At 33.7% G+C, this 26,790-nt stretch overlaps 1 protein-coding gene across 5 annotated transcripts in view; it reads left to right on the plus strand.

Annotated features, from left to right (window-relative positions):
• The first annotated feature begins 1,069 nt into the window (after positions 1–1,069).
• The window catches only part of LOC134229621 (tyrosine-protein kinase transmembrane receptor Ror-like), a 64,830-nt gene continuing 39,109 nt past the window's right edge, over positions 1,070–26,790 (plus strand). For 2 of the 5 annotated variants that reach the window (XM_062711382.1, XM_062711375.1), the window contains exon 1: positions 23,911–24,741. In XM_062711382.1, coding sequence (XP_062567366.1) covers positions 24,660–24,741 — 82 coding nt within the window. In that variant the 5' untranslated portion in view covers positions 23,911–24,659. Of the gene's footprint in view, positions 1,133–19,251; positions 19,384–23,910; positions 24,742–26,790 lie in introns of those variants that run through there. The other 3 variants (XM_062711369.1, XM_062711401.1, XM_062711391.1) reach the window with 3 other exon arrangements.

Consider the following 26,790-nt stretch of genomic DNA (forward strand, 5'->3'; position numbering starts at 1 on the left):
CTTCGTCGATATATCGATACGTCGCCGATATATAGAAATGTCGAGTTGAATGCCGCAACAAGTGTTTTCTCCTGCTCGTGTAAAAATTTTTATATGAATTCTGCTTCATATAAATTCAAAAATGGGTCTACTTATAACGGGCGTTAGTTGGTACCCAAAGACAATATCAAAGACACATTAATACAGCATCAGCAAATTAACACGAATACTCGACAATTTAACTGCATATTACTAGGCATACATATTTTGTTTTTGTTTACTCAATTTAATTTGTCAAGTCATTAAAGAATTAATATATCTTTTAATAAGTTTTACACAGAAGCCTTGAACTCACGTTAATCTAACATACCTTACATAGTTAAAAGAAAATTTGACGTAAATCAAAACCGAATGTGATTGTAATTTTTTCAATTGACATACCTGGCATACAGTCAATGAAATTATTTTGGTTCTTTAAAGTCATCCGTTAATTATCAGGCTATACCGCGCCCATACATAATTAAGGCGTGTAAAGGGCTTCCGAATCCTGTCAAACATGCTACGTTTTAGAAGAAAGAACTATTTATGGATCTTTTTGACCAATGGCGTTTTCCTAAGACAATCGGGCAAATTTCGTTCAATTATTTTTTGCGCGAGAATGTTCACCTTCTGATATTAAATCATTACACGAGAAAACAAAAATCTATTATTAACGTTGCTGCACTCTGGAGCAGTTTCTAGGGGGCAACAGTGGTCATTGCTTATAAATAACGAGGTAAAACTCCGGACACTGATAAACGATTGGACTTTACGGAAGAGAGCACTAGAGTTAGATGTGAATTAGTTACAACTCGTACAAAACTTCATTAGGGCCCATGGCCACAGATGATAGTACTTGATGGGTAACCCCGTCATTCATTGCTAGGTCTCTTTTGCTTATAACTATCCCACTGTGACTATGTCCGAAACCGATTAGCAGCTTCTGATGTTGCTACATCGACTAATTCTGTTTTTAATCGTGCTATAAACAATTCTGTTTGTTCTAATATAAACTAGATGAATGTTTGACCTTTTCACGTTTGTGGAATTTCTGTGATATTGTTGCTTCCGCTGGATATGAAGACCAGTTCAGAAAAGATGACCACCCAAAACAGTAAGTTTTTTGCATAACAATATATGTGCCATCATTTTACATCCGTTGAATTTTTGTGTTCTTTCAGGAATTCTTGAAATTTTTTTTCTCTGCTAGGTTAATTACAATGTTACAATAAACCTGTACCCTATTGCAAATTAATATAAGATTTCTCACAAAAATAATTTTTGTACAATTCGACAACAGTTATTTCATACTCAGCATTAACGACAAATCAAAGCGATTTAATGAAAAAAAGACACGTTCATTGATGTTTTATATCTTTTGATATAAATGTGCAGTTACAGGTTTAGAGGGGTTTAGTTGTCACAGACTCAAAGGAAATAATAATTTTGCAGGGGGAAAGTAATTTGAGTATGGTATTACATTCTAAAGAGCTAGACAACTGTGAACGCAGCGTGATGTATTTTATTCATTATAGTAGCCGAGTTTTTATTTTTACGAGCTAAGAAAACATGGAGAGGCATGTGCCAAGAAAATTTTTGAAAAGTTATTCCTAAATCTAACATTAACAAAATAATAATAAACTGTCGTAAATTAACAAAGTTAAATAAGTGCTTAAGAATAAATTTTCTTTATTATCTCAAAATAATATGAATGGAAATGTCACCCTGATAGGATAAAACAAAATTCTTGACCCATTTTATAAAGTTATACATTTAGATTAGTTATGGGTCCCGACTGTCAAGGCTACAGACATTTAACCCCTTATAGGCATTCAGTATTTACTAATACAGCCAATAAGACTTCTACTAGGTTATAAGAACCAATGCATTTAACGAACATTTGGTTTAAACAGACAGATTTTCAATGTTTGTAAAATTCACTTGGGCCTCTTGCACAAACGTTCAAAAGTATTTCATTAATTAAAGCTACATACTCCATTTGAAAAAAATGTAATTATAAATCAGATCTGAAAATAAATCTTAAGGATTTCTAAATCCGTATTACTACTATTGTTTATTTATGTTCCAGTGTATTTATTTTTTTTCTTTCAGAATATTTCGCTATTTTATTAATATGCTATTTGATGTATTTTGACTGATAAATCAACTGTTAAGAATCTTTTAAATTTGGTAACGGATTAATCCGTGTACCTGGTCAATATATGTAGAGCTCACGGCAGGCGAGACTGTTGGACAGGAGATAATTACTCGTCTCCGGCACCTGATCCCACTTCTGAAATTTCCAATGATCCGTGTTTTCCCCTGTTCACAGATTTGTAATGTTACAAGATTTTTTAACAAAAAGATCGATGCTGTTTATTATCTTCCCCATTTTTATTCACAAGTAAAATGATAAAGAAGATTTCGAAAAATGCCTTCATAATTGTTTAATTAATTTAAAGAAATTAAATAAGAAAAAGAATCAAGGATTATGCATGGTTTTGTTCCAGAATTGATTACATCTTTTTTTTTACCCCTATATAATTTTTTTTCAATGAATTAATTTATTTCCGTAAAAGTAAAAATTTTAAAAATGAATCTTAATGAAATTTAGATAAAAAAAAATATTTAGTTGTGGAAACACTATTAATTCCTTATTTGAATAATACCGTTAACCTGATGTATGTTCGAATGTGTCATTGGCCATGTTGATCATTGCTCAAGCTAGCTTTCGTTTTATCTTAGTAATGGAAAAGTTGCTGCAACCGTTGCTAAAGCCCAATATATCCTTACAATTATCTATGAAGTGTATGTTTTAAATCTCAGTGGACTTTTATTGCAATAATTGTTAAGTTAGACCATTAGCTTTTTCTATTAGAAATAACATTGACACTGATAAACTTGTACATGTAACAGTGTATGGCTTCTTTCAAGAAAGGACAATTCCATGCTGAAGTAAGTTTTTTGTTTCATTTAATTTTTAAAAGTGATCATACTATTTGTCAAAAAATTGAATAGAATAATAATTTTAAACCATTTACAACATGCAATTCTAACCTTCAGGACGATGACTTTATTTTGCTGAACTCCATTTGTGGAACTGCAGATTAATTTGGTTTTGAAGAAATATTTCTCCGCAGTAGCATTACTAAAACACCCCATCCCCATAACTGAAGGTCTCCTTGTTACATGTACGTGTCCATAAAATACCAAAATACCCAGTAAATTTAATTTTAAACATCTGATCTCGGTGTTTTTGAATTATACCCGAAACACTTATGCATCACCAGACACAATTACAAGGTACTGCGTAATTAACAAATTAGAGGGATATTTGTTCGTGGCTTTATTTAAGTCTGTTATCAGACTTAAATTGGTATTTCAGAACTTTAGAAGTATGAAAAAACAAATATTGAATACACATTTAAAAAAAATAGACTTCCTCTTCAATTTCAGAAGGAATTTTTTTTTTTTAAATTAACGTCATTTACTTGTACGTACATGACTATTTATAGAAATCAATTTTGATACATTAAAAAACATTAACTTTCTATAGTGTGTGATGGATTTTAATGATCACATTTTAGCCAGAAGGATTATTTTACTATTTTTATTTATTTTTATTAGTGGTTATAAAATTTAGAAATTGAGCTATTCCTAGCAATCTTTGTTGCCAAACAGTTTTTACTCAGAGCTCAGTTTTTCACCTTAATATTACATGTACAGGTTGTCTACTTTATTATTAAGAAAGTATCTTCATAAAAAGAAATAACCAATATTCCCGCACCTACTTGATTTTTCAGCTTATTCAACTATACAGATACATTATAAGCAGACCTATTTTTGTACATTTATATAAAGCAGAATTTGTCCAAAATCTCTTATTCATGAAAAGAGGAAAGTATTTGCTGTGGCCATCAACTCAACATTTAGATGTATCGAGGACGTATTGTCATGCAATGAACAATCTTATGTCGACATGATAAATCCCAGTGAGCTTGAAATAAAAGATACAACAGAGTCTGACACATATGTTTCATATTTGGATATCTTGCGTTAAAAAGACTTTAATGGTAATCTAACAACCAGACTCTATGATGAACGATGATGATGACTTTAACTTTTTCAATCGTTAACTTCCCTTACCTATGCAGCAATATACTTCAACACCTGCGTACGTACGGGGTTATATCTCTCAGTTGATTCAATACACAAGAGCATGCTCTACGGTATGAACTATTTCTAAAAACGAGGTACGTTAGTGAAAAACAAGTAAATGAAACAATAATATCAGCAGTCTCGTTTAGTCTTCTTTTCGAAAGTTCTATTGTCGATACAATGACCATCTCAACAAATACAAATTTATCATTAAGTCAAATGCTGACTAACGTTTTTCATACTTATTGTTAGCTATTTTTTACACTCAAAATAGTCGACTGTTTTTCCCTTATTTCCTGTTCATGACACGTGTGACCGTTCGGCAGCGGATGCTCATTCCTCCAAGGCACCTGATCCAATATCAGATGTTTTGGGGTCCGTGATTGTTCTGTTCCAATTTTACATTGTTGATAGAACCTTTGACCTTGAATACTGTTTGTTATCTCCAATATTTCATATAGTACATGGCGCTTTTATTTCAATGAAAAATAATTTTTATTTTAAAAAAAATATTGCAAGTTAAGCAGACCCAATTTCCATAATTTTCACTTATTAAATAGAGTTATTCATTCCCCTTCCATGTATACGATGCTAGGCAAATTATGAAACATATATGATTGAGAATACATCATAAATCCAAGTCATAATTTCAGATATCAAAATACAACAATTTTTCAACAGATTTGGTTTCGCATTTGAAATGTAATATAACTTCCAAATCAACGGATAAAATCATGTCGAAATAAAGTAAAAAAAAAAAAATATTCAAAACACTCTGCATTGAATTATTATATATCAATAAAAAAAAAACAAATACTTAACGGTTTTTAATTAGAATATTGCCCCAAAAAATGAAAATGATGGCATAAAGACTATGTACTGTAAATTAATTAAAATCGATGCAGTATTTTTTTTATATAACATGAAAATAACGAACACTAATCATGCTCAGAAGTCCACTGGAAAAAAATAAAAATCAGGGCCAGAGTAAACCCAGACCTAATATTATCAGAGGTGGAATCAGGTGCCATGGAGGAGGAAGCATTCTCCTGTTGACCGGATACACCCGCCGTGCGCTCTTTGTCATTTTACGCGGGAAAATCTGTAGAAAATTCAACATGCAAATAATGACCTAACATTTTGTATGGAAAATATCGGTCAACATTCGCCTTAATTAATGGTAGATAATAATATGAACGAATAAGATGTTTAATTTAATAGTTTTGTAAAATAGAATTAAATTGAATACTTTTTATATCTGTTACATTAATAAAGAAAAATTAGATATAGAAAATGATCAAATTTTAAAACTAAAATGTATGAATTTTTTCAGGAATGAACTAAAAAAATAAGTTAAATCTGGTGGAGATGCCTTTAATAAAAAAAATAAAAATGTTTTAAAAAGTAAAATAAAATTGAATACTCCTTATATCTGTTACATTAATATAATTATTTAGATCTAGAAAAACCTGTTTTTCGTGTTAAACAAGATTTGAGGCAGAAATAACTACATCACCCATAATTTATTTTTAACGTAATCACTCAGTAATTAACCGATACTTCTTGTTTACCAGATTTTCTAGTTTATTTTGATCTTTTTTTAACCAGCTGCCTGGTAATAAGATTAATAAGTTGTTTCTCAATTATCTTTCAAAAGTTTCAATCTTTTGCTTATTGATTTGAATAATAATAATGTCAAACTACGTACGAATGTAAAATATATGTGGATTGTCGGAAGAACTTAATGCTTTTAAATTGTATTTCTGAATCGGTAAATTATTATTTTATATAAGAAAATATTTCTCTATAATGCAAGCTTAGCCAGAATTGACTTGCGGCGAGATGATTACCAAAAATATTTCGTGTTTGATCTGTCTTTTCTTAATTTTGTAAAATATATAACTGTTATGTACTCTATCGGTTTTCACGGAAAATAGCATTGAATCATGTACAAAATATATAAAATATTGAAAGGTAGAAAATTAAGAGAATCCGTTTAAAAATCGTTAAACAGAGTCAGTTTTGAAATGGTAAACAATTAAGGTTTTTAAAATAAAAATATAACAATAAAAATGACTTTTATAAGTTCTACCTAAGGCATTGTGATAAAGTAAATTTTATTACCAATCGAGATAAAAAGAAAAGAAACCAATAGAGAGGGTGGTGCCTCTTACAAAAGCTATTGGTACGTTTAGAAATATGCTAGGAAGTGATTCTGATATTGTTTACAAGTGTGAACGGATGCATCTACCGACTGACTACGAGAAGATGGGCATCTATCATCATCAAACTTAATTGGTTGTCTCGGGTTTGGGTCAACGAAAGGTCATTAGTATAGTTTAATTACCTGGACATATTGTCTTCATGTGTAGTAATTTTTGTTCGGACATTGACGCCGGGGTGATTTTTTTTAGAGAGAGGGATAGAATGGTTTACGTTTTCTTGACATCGATTACAAACCCACCCAGTTTATTTTTAAGAAAACTTGTTTTATTTGCTGCTGCTGCTCTCTCTCTCTCTCTCTCTCTCTCCCTTTCTCTCTCGATTATATCCCTGCATTTAACTGTCCCTGAAAGTCATTTTGTTTTATCAGCTTTTTTGCATTCCTTTCCCTAATAAATGTAAGATAGACCTGGTTTAATTTTTGCTTTAATTTTAATAAAAATATATATTACTGGTATATTGATCGTTAATACAATAAACGTAAGATTTATTTAAAATACAACATTAACATTTTGTTAAGCATCATTTTCGATATTATTACAATTTTATCAGAGACGTACAATTCTTCAAATTTTAGACCGTTATTCGGCTTAAATTAAATGTTTAAGGATAATATAACAAATGCTAGAAAAGGAATCTCTCATGAATGTAATATATTGAAAGCAAATCTCTAGAAATAAAAATTGTTACAAGTGCTATTAACATGACTTTTTTTCATGTTTTCATTCTCAAATTGGCAAGCAAAAGTTAAAAATATCACAATATTGTAATTCTCCCGCCCTCTTATTCTTACATTTCGCTGTAAAACTTACCATTTAAAGTGTGTTTTTAATTTGTTAAAGTTCTTTTTAATGTGACTCTTGTGTTATTTCAGTTGAACTCTATCCATGTAAACAAGATCTTAGCAATACAATTTAGACAAACTTATCAAACTCGACTTGACATTGTTGTAATAGTAAATAACTTTTATTCTTACTTCTTACATTTATGATCAGTGCAAAAAAATTTAACAACATTCTTTGTTAAGTAAAATTTCAGACTGAAAAATAATTTGATTTAACACAAATCTGCTTTTGGAATTGAAATAAAGTCAGGAGAGAAGATAAATGAAGTTCTTATAAGGAGTGTTTGTTCCCGTATTCTTGAGAAAAAATCAATTTTTTAAATAAATTTTTTCAAGTGAAACTTGTATTAAATTTTTAAGAAATCAACAAATGTAAACTTTCAAACTAAATTTACGTTCTTTTTAAATCGGAAGAAAATGTTTTGAACAAATTATATATATATTTCATTTATTAATAATTTTATTCTATAATCATATTAATTTTTCTTTTGGCAAGGAAGGGAATTCTTTTAAAGTTCAGCATTGTTTGTCATTTTAAATAAGTATTTTTAATTCGAAAACAATTTAAATTACATCCACTTGGTTCATCAAAAACAAAAAGGAAAGAAAAAAAGAATAAGAAGAAATTGAAAACTACTTTACCTCCTAAATCAATAAATTCCCCAATATTCTAAACAAATTGTTAATTGATTTAATTCAAATATTATCTTGGATAAAAATATTCCACTTTCCATGTGACAATACAACGAAATTTGTTCTGTTTGAGAAAATTTTTAGGGGAAACGATTAGGTATCTTGCATGTCATATTTGCGTAAAAAAGAAAAAAAAAACAGTTATGCGTCCATTTCGCCAAAACAGGAAAACTGTCTCGTCAATATTTAAGTTTCATCGAATGGTTTTCTAAGGACCTGACTCCTCATAAATCTCGCCTAAGACATTCACATAAATTCTAAACTTGTCCGTCGGTTTCCTGATACAAAACCGAGTACGTCACACAGGAGGAAGAAAAGTACCTGTCATTATTATTTTTTTGACAGGGATTAATCCTAAAATATTTATATTGCATACACTATGAAATAACTTTGTTTAACCTATCAAGCATTACACTAGAAATTCAATAAGTAATAACTTTGTAGGTAAAAAAAAATTAAAGTAATACAGATTCAACTGGCAGACGTTTTAAATCTTGACATTATAGTACTACAGTATATTCTTTTTTCAAATGACGATGAATGTTTTTTTTTTTTTATCTTCACTTAAATTTGAAATACATTCAACAACATAATAATTGTTACGAATGACACATTATGAAAAAAAAAAGAGGAGTAAAGATCGTTTAATATTAAATAAAACAAGTACCCGCAAAGTTCAACTTAAGTGCAGAAACGTCTAAAACAAGGTATAAATTGTATTTTCAAATATCATGTCTCCTAATATATTGCATATGCATTGAGCAGCTGAATTAAACAATTTTTCTACTCTAGCATTGGACGGAAAACATATTAAAATGATTGTTTATAAGAATGGAAAGGTGAATGACATGATGCAAATTATTTAAACAACATATTGACCTTTCATCGTATTGTGGCTGTTGAAGCCACATAAATTATTGAAATGAGTTATTTTTACCAACTATCAATGTCAAGTCGTCTCTATCAAATCCATGTTGGCTTTGCACCTGTCAGACCTTTCACGTGTTGATGTAATACCTTCAGCAGAAAATAGGACACTGTTTATATTCTTTTCTTGTGACCTTTTGTACGACTATACCTCTACAGTTTCCTCTGGTTGCTTTTGAGTGAAACAATTCATGATTAATTACAGACACCTAGTTGTTCTACTGCCAGGTAATTGGAAACACAGTTATCAATTTGCTTGAGTAGTAATTTTTGTCACCCTGAACTTGCCAGCATGGGTGCATCAAGTGCATGCATCTCCGGGAAATACGTTTTTTGTTCACTTACCTTCCATCATTGTTTTTACAGGCTGTTGTTTCTATGCTACAGTAGGTTATCAGGTGCTAAGTATCTGGTTGAAGATGTTGAGTGTAAAAATTTAAAATCATAGAGGCTTATTACTTAAAATTAGTACATTTGTATTTATTTTTAGATTGACAAACCGAATATAGTTCAAATTATCTCGGCAAAAAACTTTTACGTTAAAGAAAATCTTCGGAGATATACCCAAAAGAAAAAAACGACATACCTAAACTTTAATCATGTCATTTTTGTTTGACCAGACTTGCTTTCTTTGCATATATCAACTGCTCTGCAGCATATTAAGTTTTTATTTCTAATTTATTGTGGACCCTTTCTCCATAGTTTTAGACGAAAATGTACATGTCTCACTGGACATTGTGTTGAAGTATATAAAATGTTGTTTACCCTCTTAAGTATGTGCATGAAAAATTTTAAGTTAACAAGAATTTTTCCAAAAATCCATTAAAAAAAACAAAAAAAAACAAGATGTCGACCGGGAACAGGTGACATTTAACCATTTCTACTGTCGACCGGGAACAGTTGACAGTTGACATTTGACCATTTCTACTGTCAACCGGGGACAGTTGACAGTTGACATTTGACCATTTCTACTGTCAACCGGGGACAGTTGACATTTAACCATTTCTACTGTCAACCGGGGACAGTTGACAGTTGACATTTGACCATTTCTACTGTCGACTGGGGACAGTTGACAGTTGGTAATATCGCATACATAACTGTGATTAGGGTAAGTCTCGCATTCTTAAGTCTGATTAGTGTAAGTCTCCTATTAAAAGCTGTGATTAAGTTTAGTTTCGCATTAACAGCTGTGATTAGGGTTAGTCTCACATTTATAGTTGTAATTAGGGTTAGTCTCGTATTAAAAGCTGTGATTAGGGTTAGTCTTGTGTAAATAACTGTGATTAGGGTTAGTTTCACATTTATAGCTGTGATTAGGGTTAGTTTCACATTTATAGCTGTGATTAGGGTCAGTGTTCCAAGTCCATAGTAGATCATATGGAAAGTGTCAACTGTCAACCGTCGACCTGTCTCCAGTCAACACTAGAATACAAGGGAAGTGTCAACTGTCAACCGTCGTCCTGTTCTCGGTCGACAGTAGAACACAACGAATGTGTCAACCGTCGACCTGTCACCGGTCGACACTAGTACACAAGGGAAGTGTCAACTGTCAACCGTCTACCTGTCCCCAGTCGACACTAGAACACAAAGAAAGTGTCAACTGTCAACCGTCGACCTGTCCCCGGTCGACACTAGAACACAAGGGAAGTGTCAACTGTCAACCGTCGACCTGTCCCCGGTCGACACTAGAACACAAGGAAAGTGTCAACTGTCAACCGTCGACCTGTCCCCGGTCGACACTAGAACACAAGGAAAGTGTCAACTGTCAACCGTCGACCTGTCCCCGGTCGACAGTAAATTCATGTGTGGAATGTAGATATAATAAACTCCGTAACATTACTTTAATATACAGTGATGTATGAATATGTTAATATTGTTTCAGTCAAAGTACTACTTTATCCTTATATTGGAGTTGAGCCTATTCAGTAGAACACAACAGCGGCAACAAATTCAAAAAAAAGGGCTATTTTTAGCATATATGTCACAGTCAAGGTCATTGACCTTGGTGTCATTTGAAAGAAATTGATTAGTAAAGTATTGATACCAAATATGAAGTCTCTATCTCTTGTGGTTCAAAAGTTATGGCAAAGGTACGAAAAAAATATTTTTAGCATAAAGGTCACAGTCAAGGTCACAAGTTCATTGAGCTTGGTGTCATTTGATAATTAGTGGAGTATGCATACTAAATAAGAAGTCTTTATCTTTCATGGTTCAAAAGTTATGGTGAAGGTTCAAGTTTGCAGATAAAAAGCTATTTTTAGCATATAGGTCACAGTCAAAGTCACAAGGCCATTGATCTTGGTGTCATTTGAAAGAGCTTCATTAGTGGAGCATGCTTACGAAATACGAAGTTTCTATCTTTCATGGTTCAAAAGTTATGCCGAAGGTTAAAGTTTGCAGACAAACAAACAGACAGACAGGACAAAAACAATATACGCCCCGGGTCTATCAATTCGGGCGCATAAAAAATTAGAGCAGAGGAAACATGCATATGGGTCTATAATTCCAAAGTTAACGGTTTTTAAAAGTAATTCGAACTTTAACATGTGCAAGGTCAGCTGAGGAAAATAGGCACTTATGAAAACAAGACGTTATAGCCGAGTTTTTAGAGGCATTTTCTCGCATTGGCAATTCAATCTTTGATATTTAGCGCCATGGCTTTAATTTCCGCTCAGAATTCTTCTTTATACACAATCCTCTTAACTTTATAAAAAGGATAAATACATGTAGATGCACTGCCGAGCTGACATTGAATCTAAACGACCAACATGTAAAATATTGATTGAAGTTCTCAATGCTGGAGGAAGTCTCTCTCTCTCTCTCTCTCGATATATATATATAATGTAAAATGTTAGGAATGAAAATAATCTAATAACCTACTTATCTTAATTTATAGACCTTTAGTTTCTTTCACATTTAACATCCTTTTTGTGCCTCCCTCCCAAAAACGATCTTTGTAATTATAAGTATTCATTATTTCTGGCCTTCGTTGTTCAGCTGTAATTATTTCTTAACGGCATCCCTCTGAAGCTGGCATGTAATCGAAGTAATACCTTTCAATATCGATAAAATCAAGTCAGGTGAAGAACTGATTTGCTGTTTTAGAGGATACATGTACCGACCAGGGCAAAGTTTACTTTAAAATATCTTCTTTGGGGGAATTAATAAAAGAAATTAAAATCTATTTCAACAACGATAGACAACCAACTATAACCCTCTCAACATCTGAATAAGTTATCTCTCCTTTGATGGAACAATGGAGTTTTCTTTTGTCAAAATCAACCAAATGGCATATTAAATATTTTCAGAGGTCAAAAGAGATATTAACTACTGTCAGAGGCTCTTTTCCTTTTTTTTTTTAATTTATTTTAATGAACAATAAACGACTTATTGTTAAAGCCTCTTCAAAATGCAATTTCAGAAACGGAATGTGACATAGATGAAAACTGATGCACATTGGTCTTGACAGTCAGTTGAATAACACGATCATTTCATATACTCTCCAATATATGAGCTGTCTTTCAGTTTCTTTTGCTACAATTTAAAGATTCAAATAATGAATTATTTCTATGATCCCCTTACCTTATTATCAAGGATTTGGGGTCTAGTAAACGGAGCAAATTAAATACTTGTTTGTTTTTTTTTTTATTTATACGTTTTGATTAACCTATAACACAGAAATACATGTAGTAATTTCTTTTTTATGCGCTCGGATCGATAGATTGGTGGGGAGCATGTTGTCCTGTCTGTCTGTTTGTCTTTCGCCATAAATTTTGAACCATTAAAGATAAAGACTTTTATTTTTGGTATGCATACTCAACTAATTAAGTTCTTTCAGATGACACCAAGGTCAATGTCCTTGACTCTGACCTCTATGCTAAAAATAACTTCTGAACCTTCGTCATAACTTTTGAACCATGAGAGATAGAGACTTCATATTTGGTATGCATACTCCACTAATTAAACTCTTTCAAATGACACCAAGGTCAATGACCTTGTCTTCTTGACTGTGACCTATATACTAAAAATAGCTTTTCCGTACCTTCGCCATAACTTTTGAACCATAGGAGATAGAGACTGCATATTTGGTATGCATAATTTCTCTTTCAAATGGCACCAAGGTCAATGACGGCGACCTATATGCTAAAAATAGCCTTTTTGAAACGACACCATAACTTTCGAACCATAAGAGATAGAGACTGCTCATTTCGTATGCAAACTCAATGACCTTGTTACCTTTACTGTGACCTATATGTTAAAAAATAGCATTTTCGAACTTTGTTGCCGCCGGGCGCACAGTGTTTCACAAACACATCTTGTTTGTCTTATTTTTTCAACAACTTTTTTTCTATAATCTTATAACGCCATTCTTTACGATAAATTACAAACTATAAGATTATTGATATACAACTACTTTTTACATACAAAACTCAGAAATTTTAACCTCTTGAATGCTAAAGTTCCTAGTTATAAGATTTTATGTTTAGAGAAAGTCGTTAAGCGATAGGGCACTGATTGTGCTCCTTTATGAAGCGAACTGCTTTCATATTCCTTTGAACTGGAATTTACTCAAAGAGGATTATACATGTACATGTAAATTGCCGTTGCCTTCATTTCCACATTCAGATATATCGACGACGTTATATAATTTACAAGTTATTCCCATTCATATGTCGAATTAATATGTCACAGTAGACACAACAGAGTTTGCCAAATATCTGCTTCATTTTAGATGTTTTATTACTTAAGACGAAAAGGGCCAGTTAGTGTTGGGCAACAAATTGTATTGCAAATGAGATTTCAGCTTTTCGATCATCAACTTCTTAATTTTTTTATGTCTCTCACTATTTCCTAGATACAAACAGCTCACCGCAGCTTTGTTTTGCTCAGAATTCTATTTCAAATACGACAGGACAAATATCTGTGAGAATGAAAATGTCATTTATTCAATAGTAAATGACGAAAAATTAAGTTTTACAAACAAGGGGGGAAATCAGCAAAAAAGAAAACAAACATTTTGCACGCACATATAAATATATACATTTTACAAGATATGAACACATACGTTCTGATTTCCCCCATAGAAAATAGGTCACAAAGAAAACTTTAGTTCTGACTAGATACAACATAACTTTATAAAAAATTACATACGGCTTACAAAAAGCAAAAGATGGCGACAAATACGGCCGATCTTTAAAAAGTGTGACATCAAGAACAAAAACTTGTCAAACAGCAATTTTAAATAAAAAATGGTTTTTACATCATAGACAGACTTCACTATACAAGTACACTGTATATACTTCTAACTTCATGTCTAAGCAAAAAAATAATAAAAAAAAATAATAGATGGAAATGAGAATGGGAAGGTGGTGGGCAATTAAAATCCAAAGGGCTAAAAACGTGTGTCCTCGAATCAATGTTTGGCAATAATAACAAAACCACGTGACTCTTTATTTAATTCTCATTGGATATTGCGCCATCTACTTGGCTCATATTTCCTGGGGCTCAACACAGGGTTAAATCAACGGGGGTTTCAAAAGGGGGCAACTATTTTTACAGGAAAAGTATCGCCATAAATGCTATTATCTACGTAATAGGTGTTTAGTGAATATTTCGCCATTACCTGTGGTATGGTGTTTAATCCGAGTATATTTAAACTGAAACGGGATTCTCACAGATAAGTTGAAGTTACAGGGATTTCAGAATCCTCGTTTAAAGCCAGCATTTCGTAAATTTTATGGTAGTAAAAATGACGTTAGCAAATTTAACCTATTATGATTTATCGGGTGGTATTTTGGCTGCTTGAATCTTACAAATTGTTAGGCGATTGCGGTTTATTTTTTACCGAATATGACTACAGAATGTCCTATGTACTTGATTAAAGCATAGGGCTAACGACGGAAGTGTCCTGTCAAGGGGACGCATAACAACAAACACCCGCGGTACTTCTCTGGGGCACCTTTTCCATTTCTTGATTGTCGGGTCCGTGTTTATGCCCTGGTCACAGAAATGTGTTATTTAGAATTTATAAGAGCGACCACTCTTTGTTATCTTCATTTTTTTCGGTAGCATTACATTGTATCTTTTTAAACCTTTCACAAGGAAACAATGAAAGTGTGATGCATATGCAGCATGTCTTTTATATTTGCAAGGTACACAATTGACGCTGAAACTAATTCTAAGTTACTTGTTTTCCTAAAACATAAACCGAAGTTGTCCTAAAGTCCAACTCAGACTGAAAGGGGCACCATAAGAATGTGTTGTGTACAATAAAGGGCGTGGTTTGACAAACATCTTGAAGGTGAGACCATTTTTTACTTTGACAAAAATGATAAATCTTCCTTGCTTCACATTATTTTTCACCATGTCCGTCCTTTCGAAATCTATCTGGATTTTGTCTACGTGCCTCATCAAGGGTCTGAGGCGGAAAGGAAACGAGAAATTAATTACTGAAATTCGAACATAACTCAATGTGCTTGAAATTGGCTTCTTTCGTGTTTTGTCCATATCCGGTACATGTTCTACAGGACACAACCCATTAGTTGACGAATTTTCAACATGATTTCAGATTATTATCCCATGTATAGATTAAGGAGAATTAAATGATCGATTAAAAGACCGCCATCAGCCATAATTTTTGTAACGCCAAGAAATAATCACAGAACCGTTGATTTCTTCTGCTTCGGATTTGATGGCTTAGTGCAATGGAATAAATCTCAGAGTGATGTCTGCAACTGATATAAGAGATATGACTTTTATTATTATTATTATTATAGTGACCGATCGTAGAGCACCTGAAAAGAACTTCTTGCGTTCTTGCTTTAATAAAGAGTAATAAAGAAAATAGTAACCTTAGTGACCGATTTTTCTTCTGTTTCTTGCAATTCGTTTGGCTGCCATTATGTATGAAGAGTGTCTGACTGCCAGTGATTTATAAAAAGTCTGAGAGGTGTCATTTCCAACGCCCATTTCCAGATCACGTTGTCAAGATTGTGTGAATAAAACGTAGTTTGGTTTGACTCAGCATACTGGATGTATCTTTATATACAGATTAATAGGGCTCTGGCTGTGAAGTTCTGAGGGCATCAATTGACAGAAATCATTAATGAAATAGTTCTCTATCTGTCAGATAGGCCCTTATATCTAAAATCTAGGAAAGCAGTTGGAAAGTAATAAAGTTGTATGTTGTACGTAATCTGGTATTCCTCAAGTGTTTATATGAAAAAAATGAACATAACAGTGATTAATAAGAAAACAAATTAAAAAATATTAATAAACAATACAAATTTTGTAAGAGGACAAAAAACACGGACCTTAGACAGATGACTGGGAGGAGTAAACATCCCCCAATTTACCAGTCACACCCGCCGTGGGCCCTATCAATATTGATTGCGTAGTAAAAATTTATCATACGATGTGTATCAAAGTAACGTATTTACATAAAACCTGGTCAATTCAAGGTTTGAGGTGTTTTATCAAGACTTATTAAAACAAACTAGTAACATCAAGGCGACTGATGAAATGTCTAAAGTACGTCCTAGCCTTATCTTAGTAAAATCAAATCAAATAGTAAATCATTATTATAACCCGAAACAAGCAACAATTATTTAACTGGTAGCCATATCCTAACAGTAACACATGAGCCTTGTAGCACTCGGATTGCACTGCATATACAGTAGGTTGCCATTTTCAGGACTTCATTCATACAATAAATGTTTGCCTTATTCAGAAAAAAAACGTCCAATGAGTATTGCAGTCTGGACGACGGACTTGTTAGCCAGACGATATAGGCAACTCATGGCTAACGTCTTTCCTAGATGTTGCATCCTCGCAAATCAGGGGTCCTGAGTCAACACGTTGCCGTTAGACTAATGACAACGTGTTGACTCAGGACCCCTGGCTTGCGAGGATGGAATGTTGTTGCCCGCATGGCGCAGTGGTTAGAGCGTCTGCTTTAGATCTAGAGTCGAGGAGAAGGGACCCGATCCGATACTTATCCTGTGGGGACGTGGAGACCGGTCCTTCAGATGAGACCGTGTAAACCGAGATGTCGCAGTAGGTGATGACACGGAAGTTCAATGACCCTGAGTGCAGAGTATAGGTATTAATTTGCAGATTTTCGCCGGCAACTGGTGTTGTCTCCATATGAGTGAAAAAATTCTCGAACACAACATCATACCAACAAATTTTACCGAGGGTCAAACTATTTGTGGCAGACCTTAACTGTTTTGACAAATCTTCAAAATTCTCTTTCTGAACTGTAAGAACAGACGAGGAATGGTTAACCCCAAAAACTTAATAATTTAGAACATTTACAATCATCTTCCCTCCTACGCTACATCAGCAGCAATAACAACAAATGACAGCGGAGTATCAGTATTTATACGCAACGCATACCATATGATGTAACAAGTGACTAATGCAGAACTCTCTTCGACCGGAATCATCACCTTTATACTTTGAGAAATACATAATTTGATCCTGATTCGGTGTATGTCGTTATTTCTGTCAATAATGTTCACTCAAATGAAGACTTTGTGGTCACGATGTTGAAATAATTGTGCAAATTTTATAAAGTTACTCTTCCAACATGTTTTAGACCCTCACGGTAGATGATCAGACGGTTAAACACTCGCTCCTTGATCGGAAGGCCGTGGGTTCGAACCCTCAGACGTGACTGACCTTCTCAGCAAAAACAATTTATCATTGAGTCAAATGCTGACTGACGTTTTTCATACTAATTGTTAGTCCATTATTAATACACTGAATTGACGACGGATTTTTTTGTTATTTCTCGATCATGACAAGGAGCACACGGCGGGTGTGACCGGTCAGGAGGGGATACTCACTCCTCCATGGCACCTGATCCCACCTTCGGTGTTTTGGAGGTCCGTCTTTGCTCTGCTCCTTTTTTGTATTGTTTTATAGACTTTTTTGATCTTGAATACTGTTCGTTATCTCTATATGTTTCACGTGACTTACCTAAGTCGATAAAAATAAGTAGCAACTGCTCTGTTCCTTCGCCATTCACCATAAAAACCGAGGCCCCATGTTATGACAGGTGTTGGCAAGATAAATTTACCTCATTTTTTAGCGCCGAGTAAAGTATTTCATTGGTATATGGTGGCGTCTCTCTATGAGTGATAATTCTCGAATGGGACGTAAAACATACAGAATTTTTTGGTTAGATTTCAATAGATGTCGCTAAATACATAGATTGTACCAGAATAGGCAAAGTTAAATTTCCCTTTATGAAATAATGAAGAACGTATTTGTTTCATAATACATTGTATTACATGGTCCAAACTCTCTTTTCTTGAAGTGTACCTCAGGAAGTTTGTTTATTTGTTTGCATTACGCCTCATTTACAGTGAAAAATTCACGAGTCCCGTTAAACAACAATCAAAGAAACAAACAAAGGTCTCTTTTAGAATAATGCACTTATATAGAGACGCCCAACACTTGCCGGTGGGGACTGCAAAGTAAGAAATGTACTCGGCACTTTAAAATCTTTGATAAGAGGTGGGTCTTTTTCGTGCCAGCACCTCCTGCGATACGCAACCTCATGCATTTCACACGGCCGCATCCGAAGTACCGACCTTCAGGTCCCTCAATTGGTGGGATTTGAACTCGCCACGTCAGGATCAACTCCTTACTTCGACCGCGACTCTGGAGAAAACGCTCTAAGCCACTGCGACACGCAGGTAACTACATTGTACCTTAGACTTCCTCTCCAAATCAAGTTCCGATATGTTTATTCGGAATCTCCCTCTTCATCAACCATGATAGCTAGCAGCGTTTTTATTGACCAATCGAATAGCATGTTTGAAGCATGTGTCGTTGTTAAGGTCAGACGAGACGTTCCTCAAAATCTGTTTTGTATAACTTGGAAATGTGTCTGATTTCTGTTAACGTTTTTTAAGAAATCCAAACACTTAAACATTTGAAATTGGAAATTAATTTTTCTTCCCCAAAGGATTATATAAGAAAAACTACCCCTGGTACTTACAGAAATGCCTGGTAAGACAATTTTTTGTAAAAATTATATTGACAAAATCTTAGAAAAATGTAAATTCCTGTCTGTCCTTAACTTCATAACGGGAGACAGTACCAAGGAGACTAAAAACTATATCATTGTAAATTCCTGTTTCAGCCAAATGGTTTGGCATTCAATGGTGTGCATTTATATTTAACGGTTTTTAATTGTCAAAGGGCAGGAGAATATCTCCCCTCTCCCTTTAGCCCTAACAGGCTTATACATGTATTTCACCAATTTGATAGAATATTTTTTTAATTTGGAAAAAAAATCGAGGCTTATATCTTTATTATACTAACAGACATGTAGTGTTTTATATACAATAACAAATTGATTTTATGTACTGTTTCAGCTTTGTCTTACCGCCCTTGTAATCCCGACATTGGTGATGAATGTCCGTACCCAGGGGAAGCCAGTTGTTTCGGTGGAAAATGTATCTGCATCAACACACTAGAACCAACTACACCAGAAGGCAGATGTAAAGGTAAGGTCCATTAGATTATGATGGCGACTGAGCGTGTTACAAATCTAGATTATTGCAATAGTTTGTTCGGACGCCCCGTTGTCAACGTTTTTATCTTTGGGGTATACCTTTTCTTCCTTTCAATTTTTCTTATTTCGAACAGAGGGTGATTGGTTAATAACATTGTTACATCCCATTTGAGAAATTTTTCATGAGGCTTCAACTACTCAGTTGAAGTTTTACAAAATTCGACTTTGTATCAACACTTGACACAGGAAACCAGTTTTTAAAGGTTTTATTCGAAAGACCTGTGATCGTTACAAATCTGAAGCGTTTATCTAAAACTTACCCTGGTTAGTTAAATTCCAAACATGAATCACCAGCAAAATATTTATTGAGTATATTGTGAATAGGTGAGGGATAAAAATGAAATTAATTATAGATACAGGGAGTATGATCCCTTTACACAACTGTCCGCTTAGTTGTACTATCCTACTAAAATGCACTTGCGGCGCAAGCGCTTTGCTTAAAGTCGACCCTCTACTAAGATAGCAGACAAACAGACAACTCAGATCCAGACCTATACTATCATATAAACACTTGGAATGATACACCTGTATTAAGTTTCATAACTTTATTATTGACACTTTGAGCACAAAAACACATTTGTTACAATTTGATCCATGAAAACTGGGGCTGGTTGGCCATTTTTTAAACGAAATTGCTCGTCATATTTAAACCAATTGTTTGACCTACCTAGTGGCAGCAATTCTGATATCTCTGAGATACTTAAGTAGTTCTAAAGCCCGTGTTGGAAATTTCTCCCAACATTACGCTTGTAAATATAATAAAAGCTGATATAACATTTTTAGATAAGTTTTCCTGTTATTGTCACAAATGTAACAAGTTTCGCTATAAACCCTAAAAATTGCTGAATCACACCGGAAACGGTTATGTCACACGTCGGAAACAGTTATGTCCCCCCGACGGAAGCTGTTATGTCACCCTCTCGATCACGTTCACGTGTTTTTACGTTACGCATTTCAGCTCGGGTTCGAGATTTTGGTAATGGTTCTGCTCTCGAGTCTAGAATCTGGGATCCTTTCTTCGCGTGTTCAAATCCCACTGTGGGACATACAGACCGGCCCTTCGGATGACACCTTATAATCCGAGGTCTTGTGTCGCAGCAGGTGATGGCACGAAAAAAGAGCTCTCACTTCTCAATGGCCGTAAGTGCCGAGTATAGGACAAAATTTGGAGCTATCCTTCGAGAAATGGTGGCGTCTCCATATGAGTGAAAATTTTTCGAGAGAGACGTCAACAAACAAAATACGTTTTTCTTCAACAATTTTCGATGCCAATATGAAAAGAATTGCGGTCCATTATTATACTTCCCTTACAAAAGTGAATAGTTACTTTTTCTTAAGCGGTTTGTCAACGAGAAAATAGCCCACTCTGTTACAAGAACTTTGGATGAAATGACTTAATTTTTTAGCTCTACTGACACAGGCAAAAACTTTGTTCGTGTACAGGGCAGCCCTTCTTATTTTTACCACTTGGTATCTAACTCCATTTCAGGCACCCCCGCCTCAGACTCGTATTTTGTTAATATATCAATAACTAATCTAGTACTTTAAAATTACATTGTTCGCTTTGAGAGACTTTTTTCTTGTCAAACAAATCGTTTCAGACGTCTTTGGTCGAGCCTCTTTTTGTAAACTACTTTTTGTTTCCTCGAAAATTACCTCGACACACATTAAGATTTTAAATGAGATACAAACTTCCACTTGGGGTTATAAATAAGGGATAAAACTAGAGACCTCGGAATGGAATACTCGGAAGTCTTTGATTTTATCCTACCCCCTACCCCCCTACCGGAAGTTGTATCCGATCAAAAGTTATAATTTATATCGACGTAATTTTTGAGGAATAAATGAGTTGTTTTCAATAAAGAGGCTACCTCAGCATCTTCGTTAGTCAAGGGTTTCTGATACGCTTCTCTCCTCATAAGCCCATGGAATACGGTGCTGTGAAAAGACGGGATTGTTACTGTCGCTAGGTCTCGAATTTTGAACAGGTACGCACGAATTGCGTCATAAATCATGAAAGATTTTAAAGAATTATTAATAAGAAGGTATTGATTTTTCATTTGATATTTAAAGTGCAAATATACATATTCAATATAGATTCTAATTCATATTTTGCACAGATCTTAAGGTTTTGGATGACACCATATCTATTCATAGAATAGCATGTGATCGTAGTTTACTTGCGGATTGAAGAGTCAAGAACCAGATATCGTCATTTACAAAAAACAATTGCCGATTGGTGGAGCAATCGACTCCAATTACAACTTGAGGAAAAAAAATCCCATTTTTTTTAACACTGTATCCCAAGGGTTTATGGGGAGAGTATCGTATCAGAAACCTTTGGCTAGCAAAGATGGCACCCTCTGTAAAGATTTAAGATTGTTTGAATCACCCCTTCCCTCTCCCGGTTTATAGGTTTGGACCACATATGTATATTTATTTATCTTTTCTGAACGGAACTGAAGTTCTGCGTTTTCCTTTCCTATGATCGGGAGAGCAATGTGGCCCATGGGCCTCCTGATAACCAAAATTCTCAGTATTGATTTCCTTCAACAGCTTTTTCTCAGAATTAAAGTACACACTAGTAATTTATATAGAGTAATATATCTGATACATTAGATATGTGGTAACAGCAATGCAGGAATTTTTTTTAAAAAAGCATCTATGTTTAACTTGTTTCATATTTTTTATAAAAATGTTTTCTGAGGTGAAGGTCATGACGTAAAATGTGTTTGTAGTTTAAAAAAGAACTTTTGATGAAACAAATAGCTTTGGTAAATGACATGCTTCATCACTCAGTCTGCAATCTAACGGTAAAACACCCAACACATTGTGGCATCTGTAAGTTTAACATTTCACATCTTGCATATTACAGATAATCTTTGGCGTCTTCTAAAACACCTCACATTTACAGTCAGGTGGAATGAATGAGAGGGTTATCGGTGGGCTACAAAAACTTATTTTTACATCAGGTAGTCAAAATTTTAGAAAAAAAAAACAGAGAACAGACATCTACTGTTTTTATGTAATAAGATAAAATTGTAACTGATATAATTGGGAAATGATATGCAAAGATAGCTGTAGGGTGGTTTTATTGTACAATTGTAGACCTGTGTGCTACACAAATTGTGAACTTTGTAAACTATAAAAAAAGAAATAGCATATGAGCTTCTAGAACCAAAAGACTGTAGAATTTGCAAGATTGCCTAAAAGAGGAAAATCAAACTACCTGATCTCATAAAAACATAAGAAATCAAACAATTTTAGCTCATAACCTTCACTTTTCCGAACTGTGTGGGATATTTTTTTCTTCAAAATGTTTGACATCTGAGAGAAAAAAAGAAACAACTGTGTTCGATGCAATACAGTGGACCTTTTCACAAAAAATATCATACGACTATGACAAATATTTCAGATTTTCCAGAAAGTAAGCAATTGTGTAAGACATAAAAATCTATTTCTATTTTTAAAAGACATACATATATTTGGTAATAATCCTTAAGAATGTAGTCATATTATAATATAATCCTTTAGAATGTAATCATATTATAAATGAAAAAAAAAAGTTGTCAAACGTTGATCTTAGTCCTTCGATTTTTTATTCACTCTGCCTGTTTTATATTGTGTACATGACTGTATAAGTTCACCATCCTATTAAAATGAGTTCATACATGTATTCATATCATGCATTTTAGTCATTTCTAGCCAGATTTTGATTAAGCTACAATTTACCTTGAGGACAAAATCTCATTGAGAGAAAAGGTTTTGTTATTGATTTGTGGCACTTGACTCTGACTGGTCAGCAGCAAAGACCAAACTACTAAGTAAATGTTACATTATACCAATTCCGACATTTCAAAAACAGTTCCTACATTACAGTCTATGTAAAATTGTTTATGACTTTGTGAGACAAAGTACATCAAGAAGATCTGATAGAAGCTTATCACAATTACATTATATATAAACTTTCCAAAAAAATAGATTCTATGGCCGATTTTGCTAACGAATATGAATCATGCGTATCACTTGTTATTGAAAGATTCGGATTTATGCAATATTAAGCCTTTTTTAAAGTGATATGTAACTCAAGTCTTGCTCATTTCACTGTGCATGTACATGTACTGTATTTACTATTCGACCGAATGTGCATCCAAATGAATACAGTAACAGAAAAGTTGTGGTTAATTAATTGACTCGCTTTCAATTCAGATAAGATGGAACCTTTTTCAGCATTTTACAAGGTTATTTCTGAAGTTGTATTAATTTCTTGAAATAGACATATGTTTGGCGGGTTTGCAACACCAATATTTCAAATATGTCATTCTATGAGAACAGTACCAACTAGAGTACGTACGCAGCCTTCCGCCATCTGTCAAGTAGATAATGTTGTCTTCGTTACAGGGATTCCATATATCACCGTTAAAAGCTTTAAGACTTTCTTTTTCGTTGCATCTATATTTAATTTAATGGACACTTTCCCATTTAACAATACATCTCGTGTCGCTCATCGTAATAATAAAAAAGAAAATATAGCAGTTGACATCATCATGCATTAAATGATTAAGGGATTTAGTCATGGACTCTCTTTCCGTTCTCTGAGAATTCTCGTTGACTTTGTGGGCTTCATTTTGCCGCTTAACCATCGCAAACACGAAGCAATCTCGGAACCAGTTTGATATATACTAGCGACGGGCAGACCATTAATGGAAGCACACGGCGCTATCCTTCGTGCATGTTTCCTTTCATTTCGTCTTGTTGGATACGGAGATGCTTGATATATTAAGAAAAATTATGGTAATTTTAAGTCTTCCGTGAAGTCAAACAGCGGCATTTCTGATCAGATATTTAAGAAAGCCGAAGACCACTTTTTTTCAGTTTGGCAGCACTGATAGGCATTCATCGCTTCTCTATGTTATCTTCGAATTACAATCTTACTGGATTCACTTTGTACGAATCAAAAATCGTTCTAATGATTCTGATTAAAAAATGCTATTTTCTCTCGTTAAAATATATCTGTGTGTGAAAGAAACGTCATTTGTGACATTTTGAGAAATCTTCACAGTCTCTGCATCCCCACCTGTGCTGTAGCATTGTACTAGAACTGGATTTTTCCGATATTCTTTTAGTTTCAATTGACCTCTATGGTGATTTTCTTCGAGTCATCTTGGGTTTAATGTGCTGATTAATTTTTACCGCCAAACTTTACCCATGACATTCAACTTCAGTGACATAGGTATATTTCCAGAAAGTCGGAATGACTTTATTCAACAGAATTTTCCCCTCGAATCAGGTGAGACAACAATTTAAGAAAATGTTTTAATTTTTCAAATAGAAAAATGTCTAATTTATAAAATTTTGTCGATTTTTATGAAGTTTTACACTACTCTTGTTTATGAAAATTCATTCAAGCACGTCAAGATATGATTGTTGAATATTAAGAATATCCCATAGTTAAACTTTTTCCATGTGTTTTGAATTGCTGTATTGGGGTTTTTAGGTGGGGACTTGTTAGTACATAGAAATTTGGTTATCATGTTGATTTTTTTTCTTACCAATGGCAAACCAATACGATAAAACTCGCATCAGTTTGACAACTGTAGATGCTCACAGCTGGAAATGAAAGACTTTTAATTATGACTTTGAGATTTCCAATAATTAACAATGTTATTTTTCGCATGTTGTTATGAAATTTTGATTACACAATCACATCCTTAATGTCAAGATAAAATATTTGAATTCCGTATAACGGGTAATTTTAGCGACAGGCAAATTCTGTGATTTTGTCTTTGAAGTGGTCATTTATTACATGTTAAGCCTAATTGCTTTTTAGCATTATCGTTTTTTTTTTACCTCTTTGGATTCCTAAATTTATTTTTAAACAATTTTTGTAATTTATACTAGAGGTGCCATGACTATTTCAAATAATGCCAAATGTAGTTGGTTGCCAAAATTTCCTGATATACGGTGAATTAGGACAGTTATATTTCATTTTATATACTTTAATTTGGAGATACCTTAATCCAAATCAGAGAAAAAAGTTAATATCACTAATCTTTTTATTTTGACATTCTCAGATAAAAAGAAATTTAAAATTCTTTGTCGTCATTTACTCAACATACTCCTATAAACTATAGCACATAAAAAACATTTGGGCTACTTATAAATTAAAATTTTGAACTTTCAAAATTTAACACTTTAAGGGGTTTTAAAACAAAATAAAACCATAGATCGTGCAAAAAGGTACAGTCATGTAGATCACTATAAAAATAAGGTCCTTGCGTAAGAGGTGAAATAAAAGTTGCTTCACTTGGGCTTTAAAGAAGTGAAGGTCACATTAAAAACAAAAACTTGGAGAGAGAGGCACTAGACCTGTCTGACAGAATCCTTAATTAAGATATTCAAATGAGATTAATATGCTTATTATGTTCCCCAAACGAAGTTGGGGAACATATTGTTTTTACTCTGTTTCTTATTATGTTCCCCAAACGGAGTTTGGGAACATATTGTTTTTACTCGGTTTCTTCTTATTATTATTATTATGTCGCCCCGAACGAAGTCGGGGACGACATATTGATATTGTACGCATGTTTTTTTTATCCAGGCTGTTTCTCGGAGATGGCTGGGACAATCTTCCTGAAATTTTCCTTCAAGGACGATCACTGGTTGTAGTTGTGCAGTGAGGTCGTTCAGTTCCAATATGTCTACCGTTGCCATGGAAACCTGTAAAAAGCGACAAATTTTGTCCGAGAGTGTTCTCTCTGGTCCCTTAAACGTTCGTCATGAAACTTTTCTTATTTTAATGATTAGTATCTGTAGTTCTGCAACTCGTATTTAAAATTTTCATATAATCGATTATTGCCATGGAAACCAGGTGAAAGTTAAAATTCTTTAATTTCGATTTTCTCAATAACTACTCAGGCAATCGTTTTGAAACTTTCAATGTTTATTCCTTGCAATGTGTCAAAGTGATTTCTACTTTCAAAATAATTGTAATGAGTCGCTCACGGTTGCCATAGAAACGAAACAGAAAAAAAGATTCAGATGTACACATGTGTTCTCCAAGGTCTAGGTCAAAGGGTCAAAGTTCGTCGTATCCAATAAAAGTTCTTTTCACAAGGATTACATATTTGAAATACGAAAGCCCTAGTACTTACCGTTCAAACGTTATGGCTATTTACTATGTTCAAGACGCCCCCCCCCCCTCTTTTTATGAAGCACACAGCCAAGTAGAATACACAGATATAACATATACAACTTACAAGTAACTTTTTAAAATCTTCATTCATAAAATTCAGTTCCCGTCATGTGATATTTTGCCATCATTCATTCTCCTTCTGTT

The sequence above is a fragment of the Saccostrea cucullata genome, unplaced genomic scaffold (genome assembly GCF_032062105.1).
Source record: "Saccostrea cucullata isolate Sc308-1 unplaced genomic scaffold, CSIRO_AGI_Scuc_v1 ctg2204, whole genome shotgun sequence".
NCBI classification, from domain to species: Eukaryota; Metazoa; Mollusca; class Bivalvia; order Ostreida; family Ostreidae; genus Saccostrea; species Saccostrea cuccullata.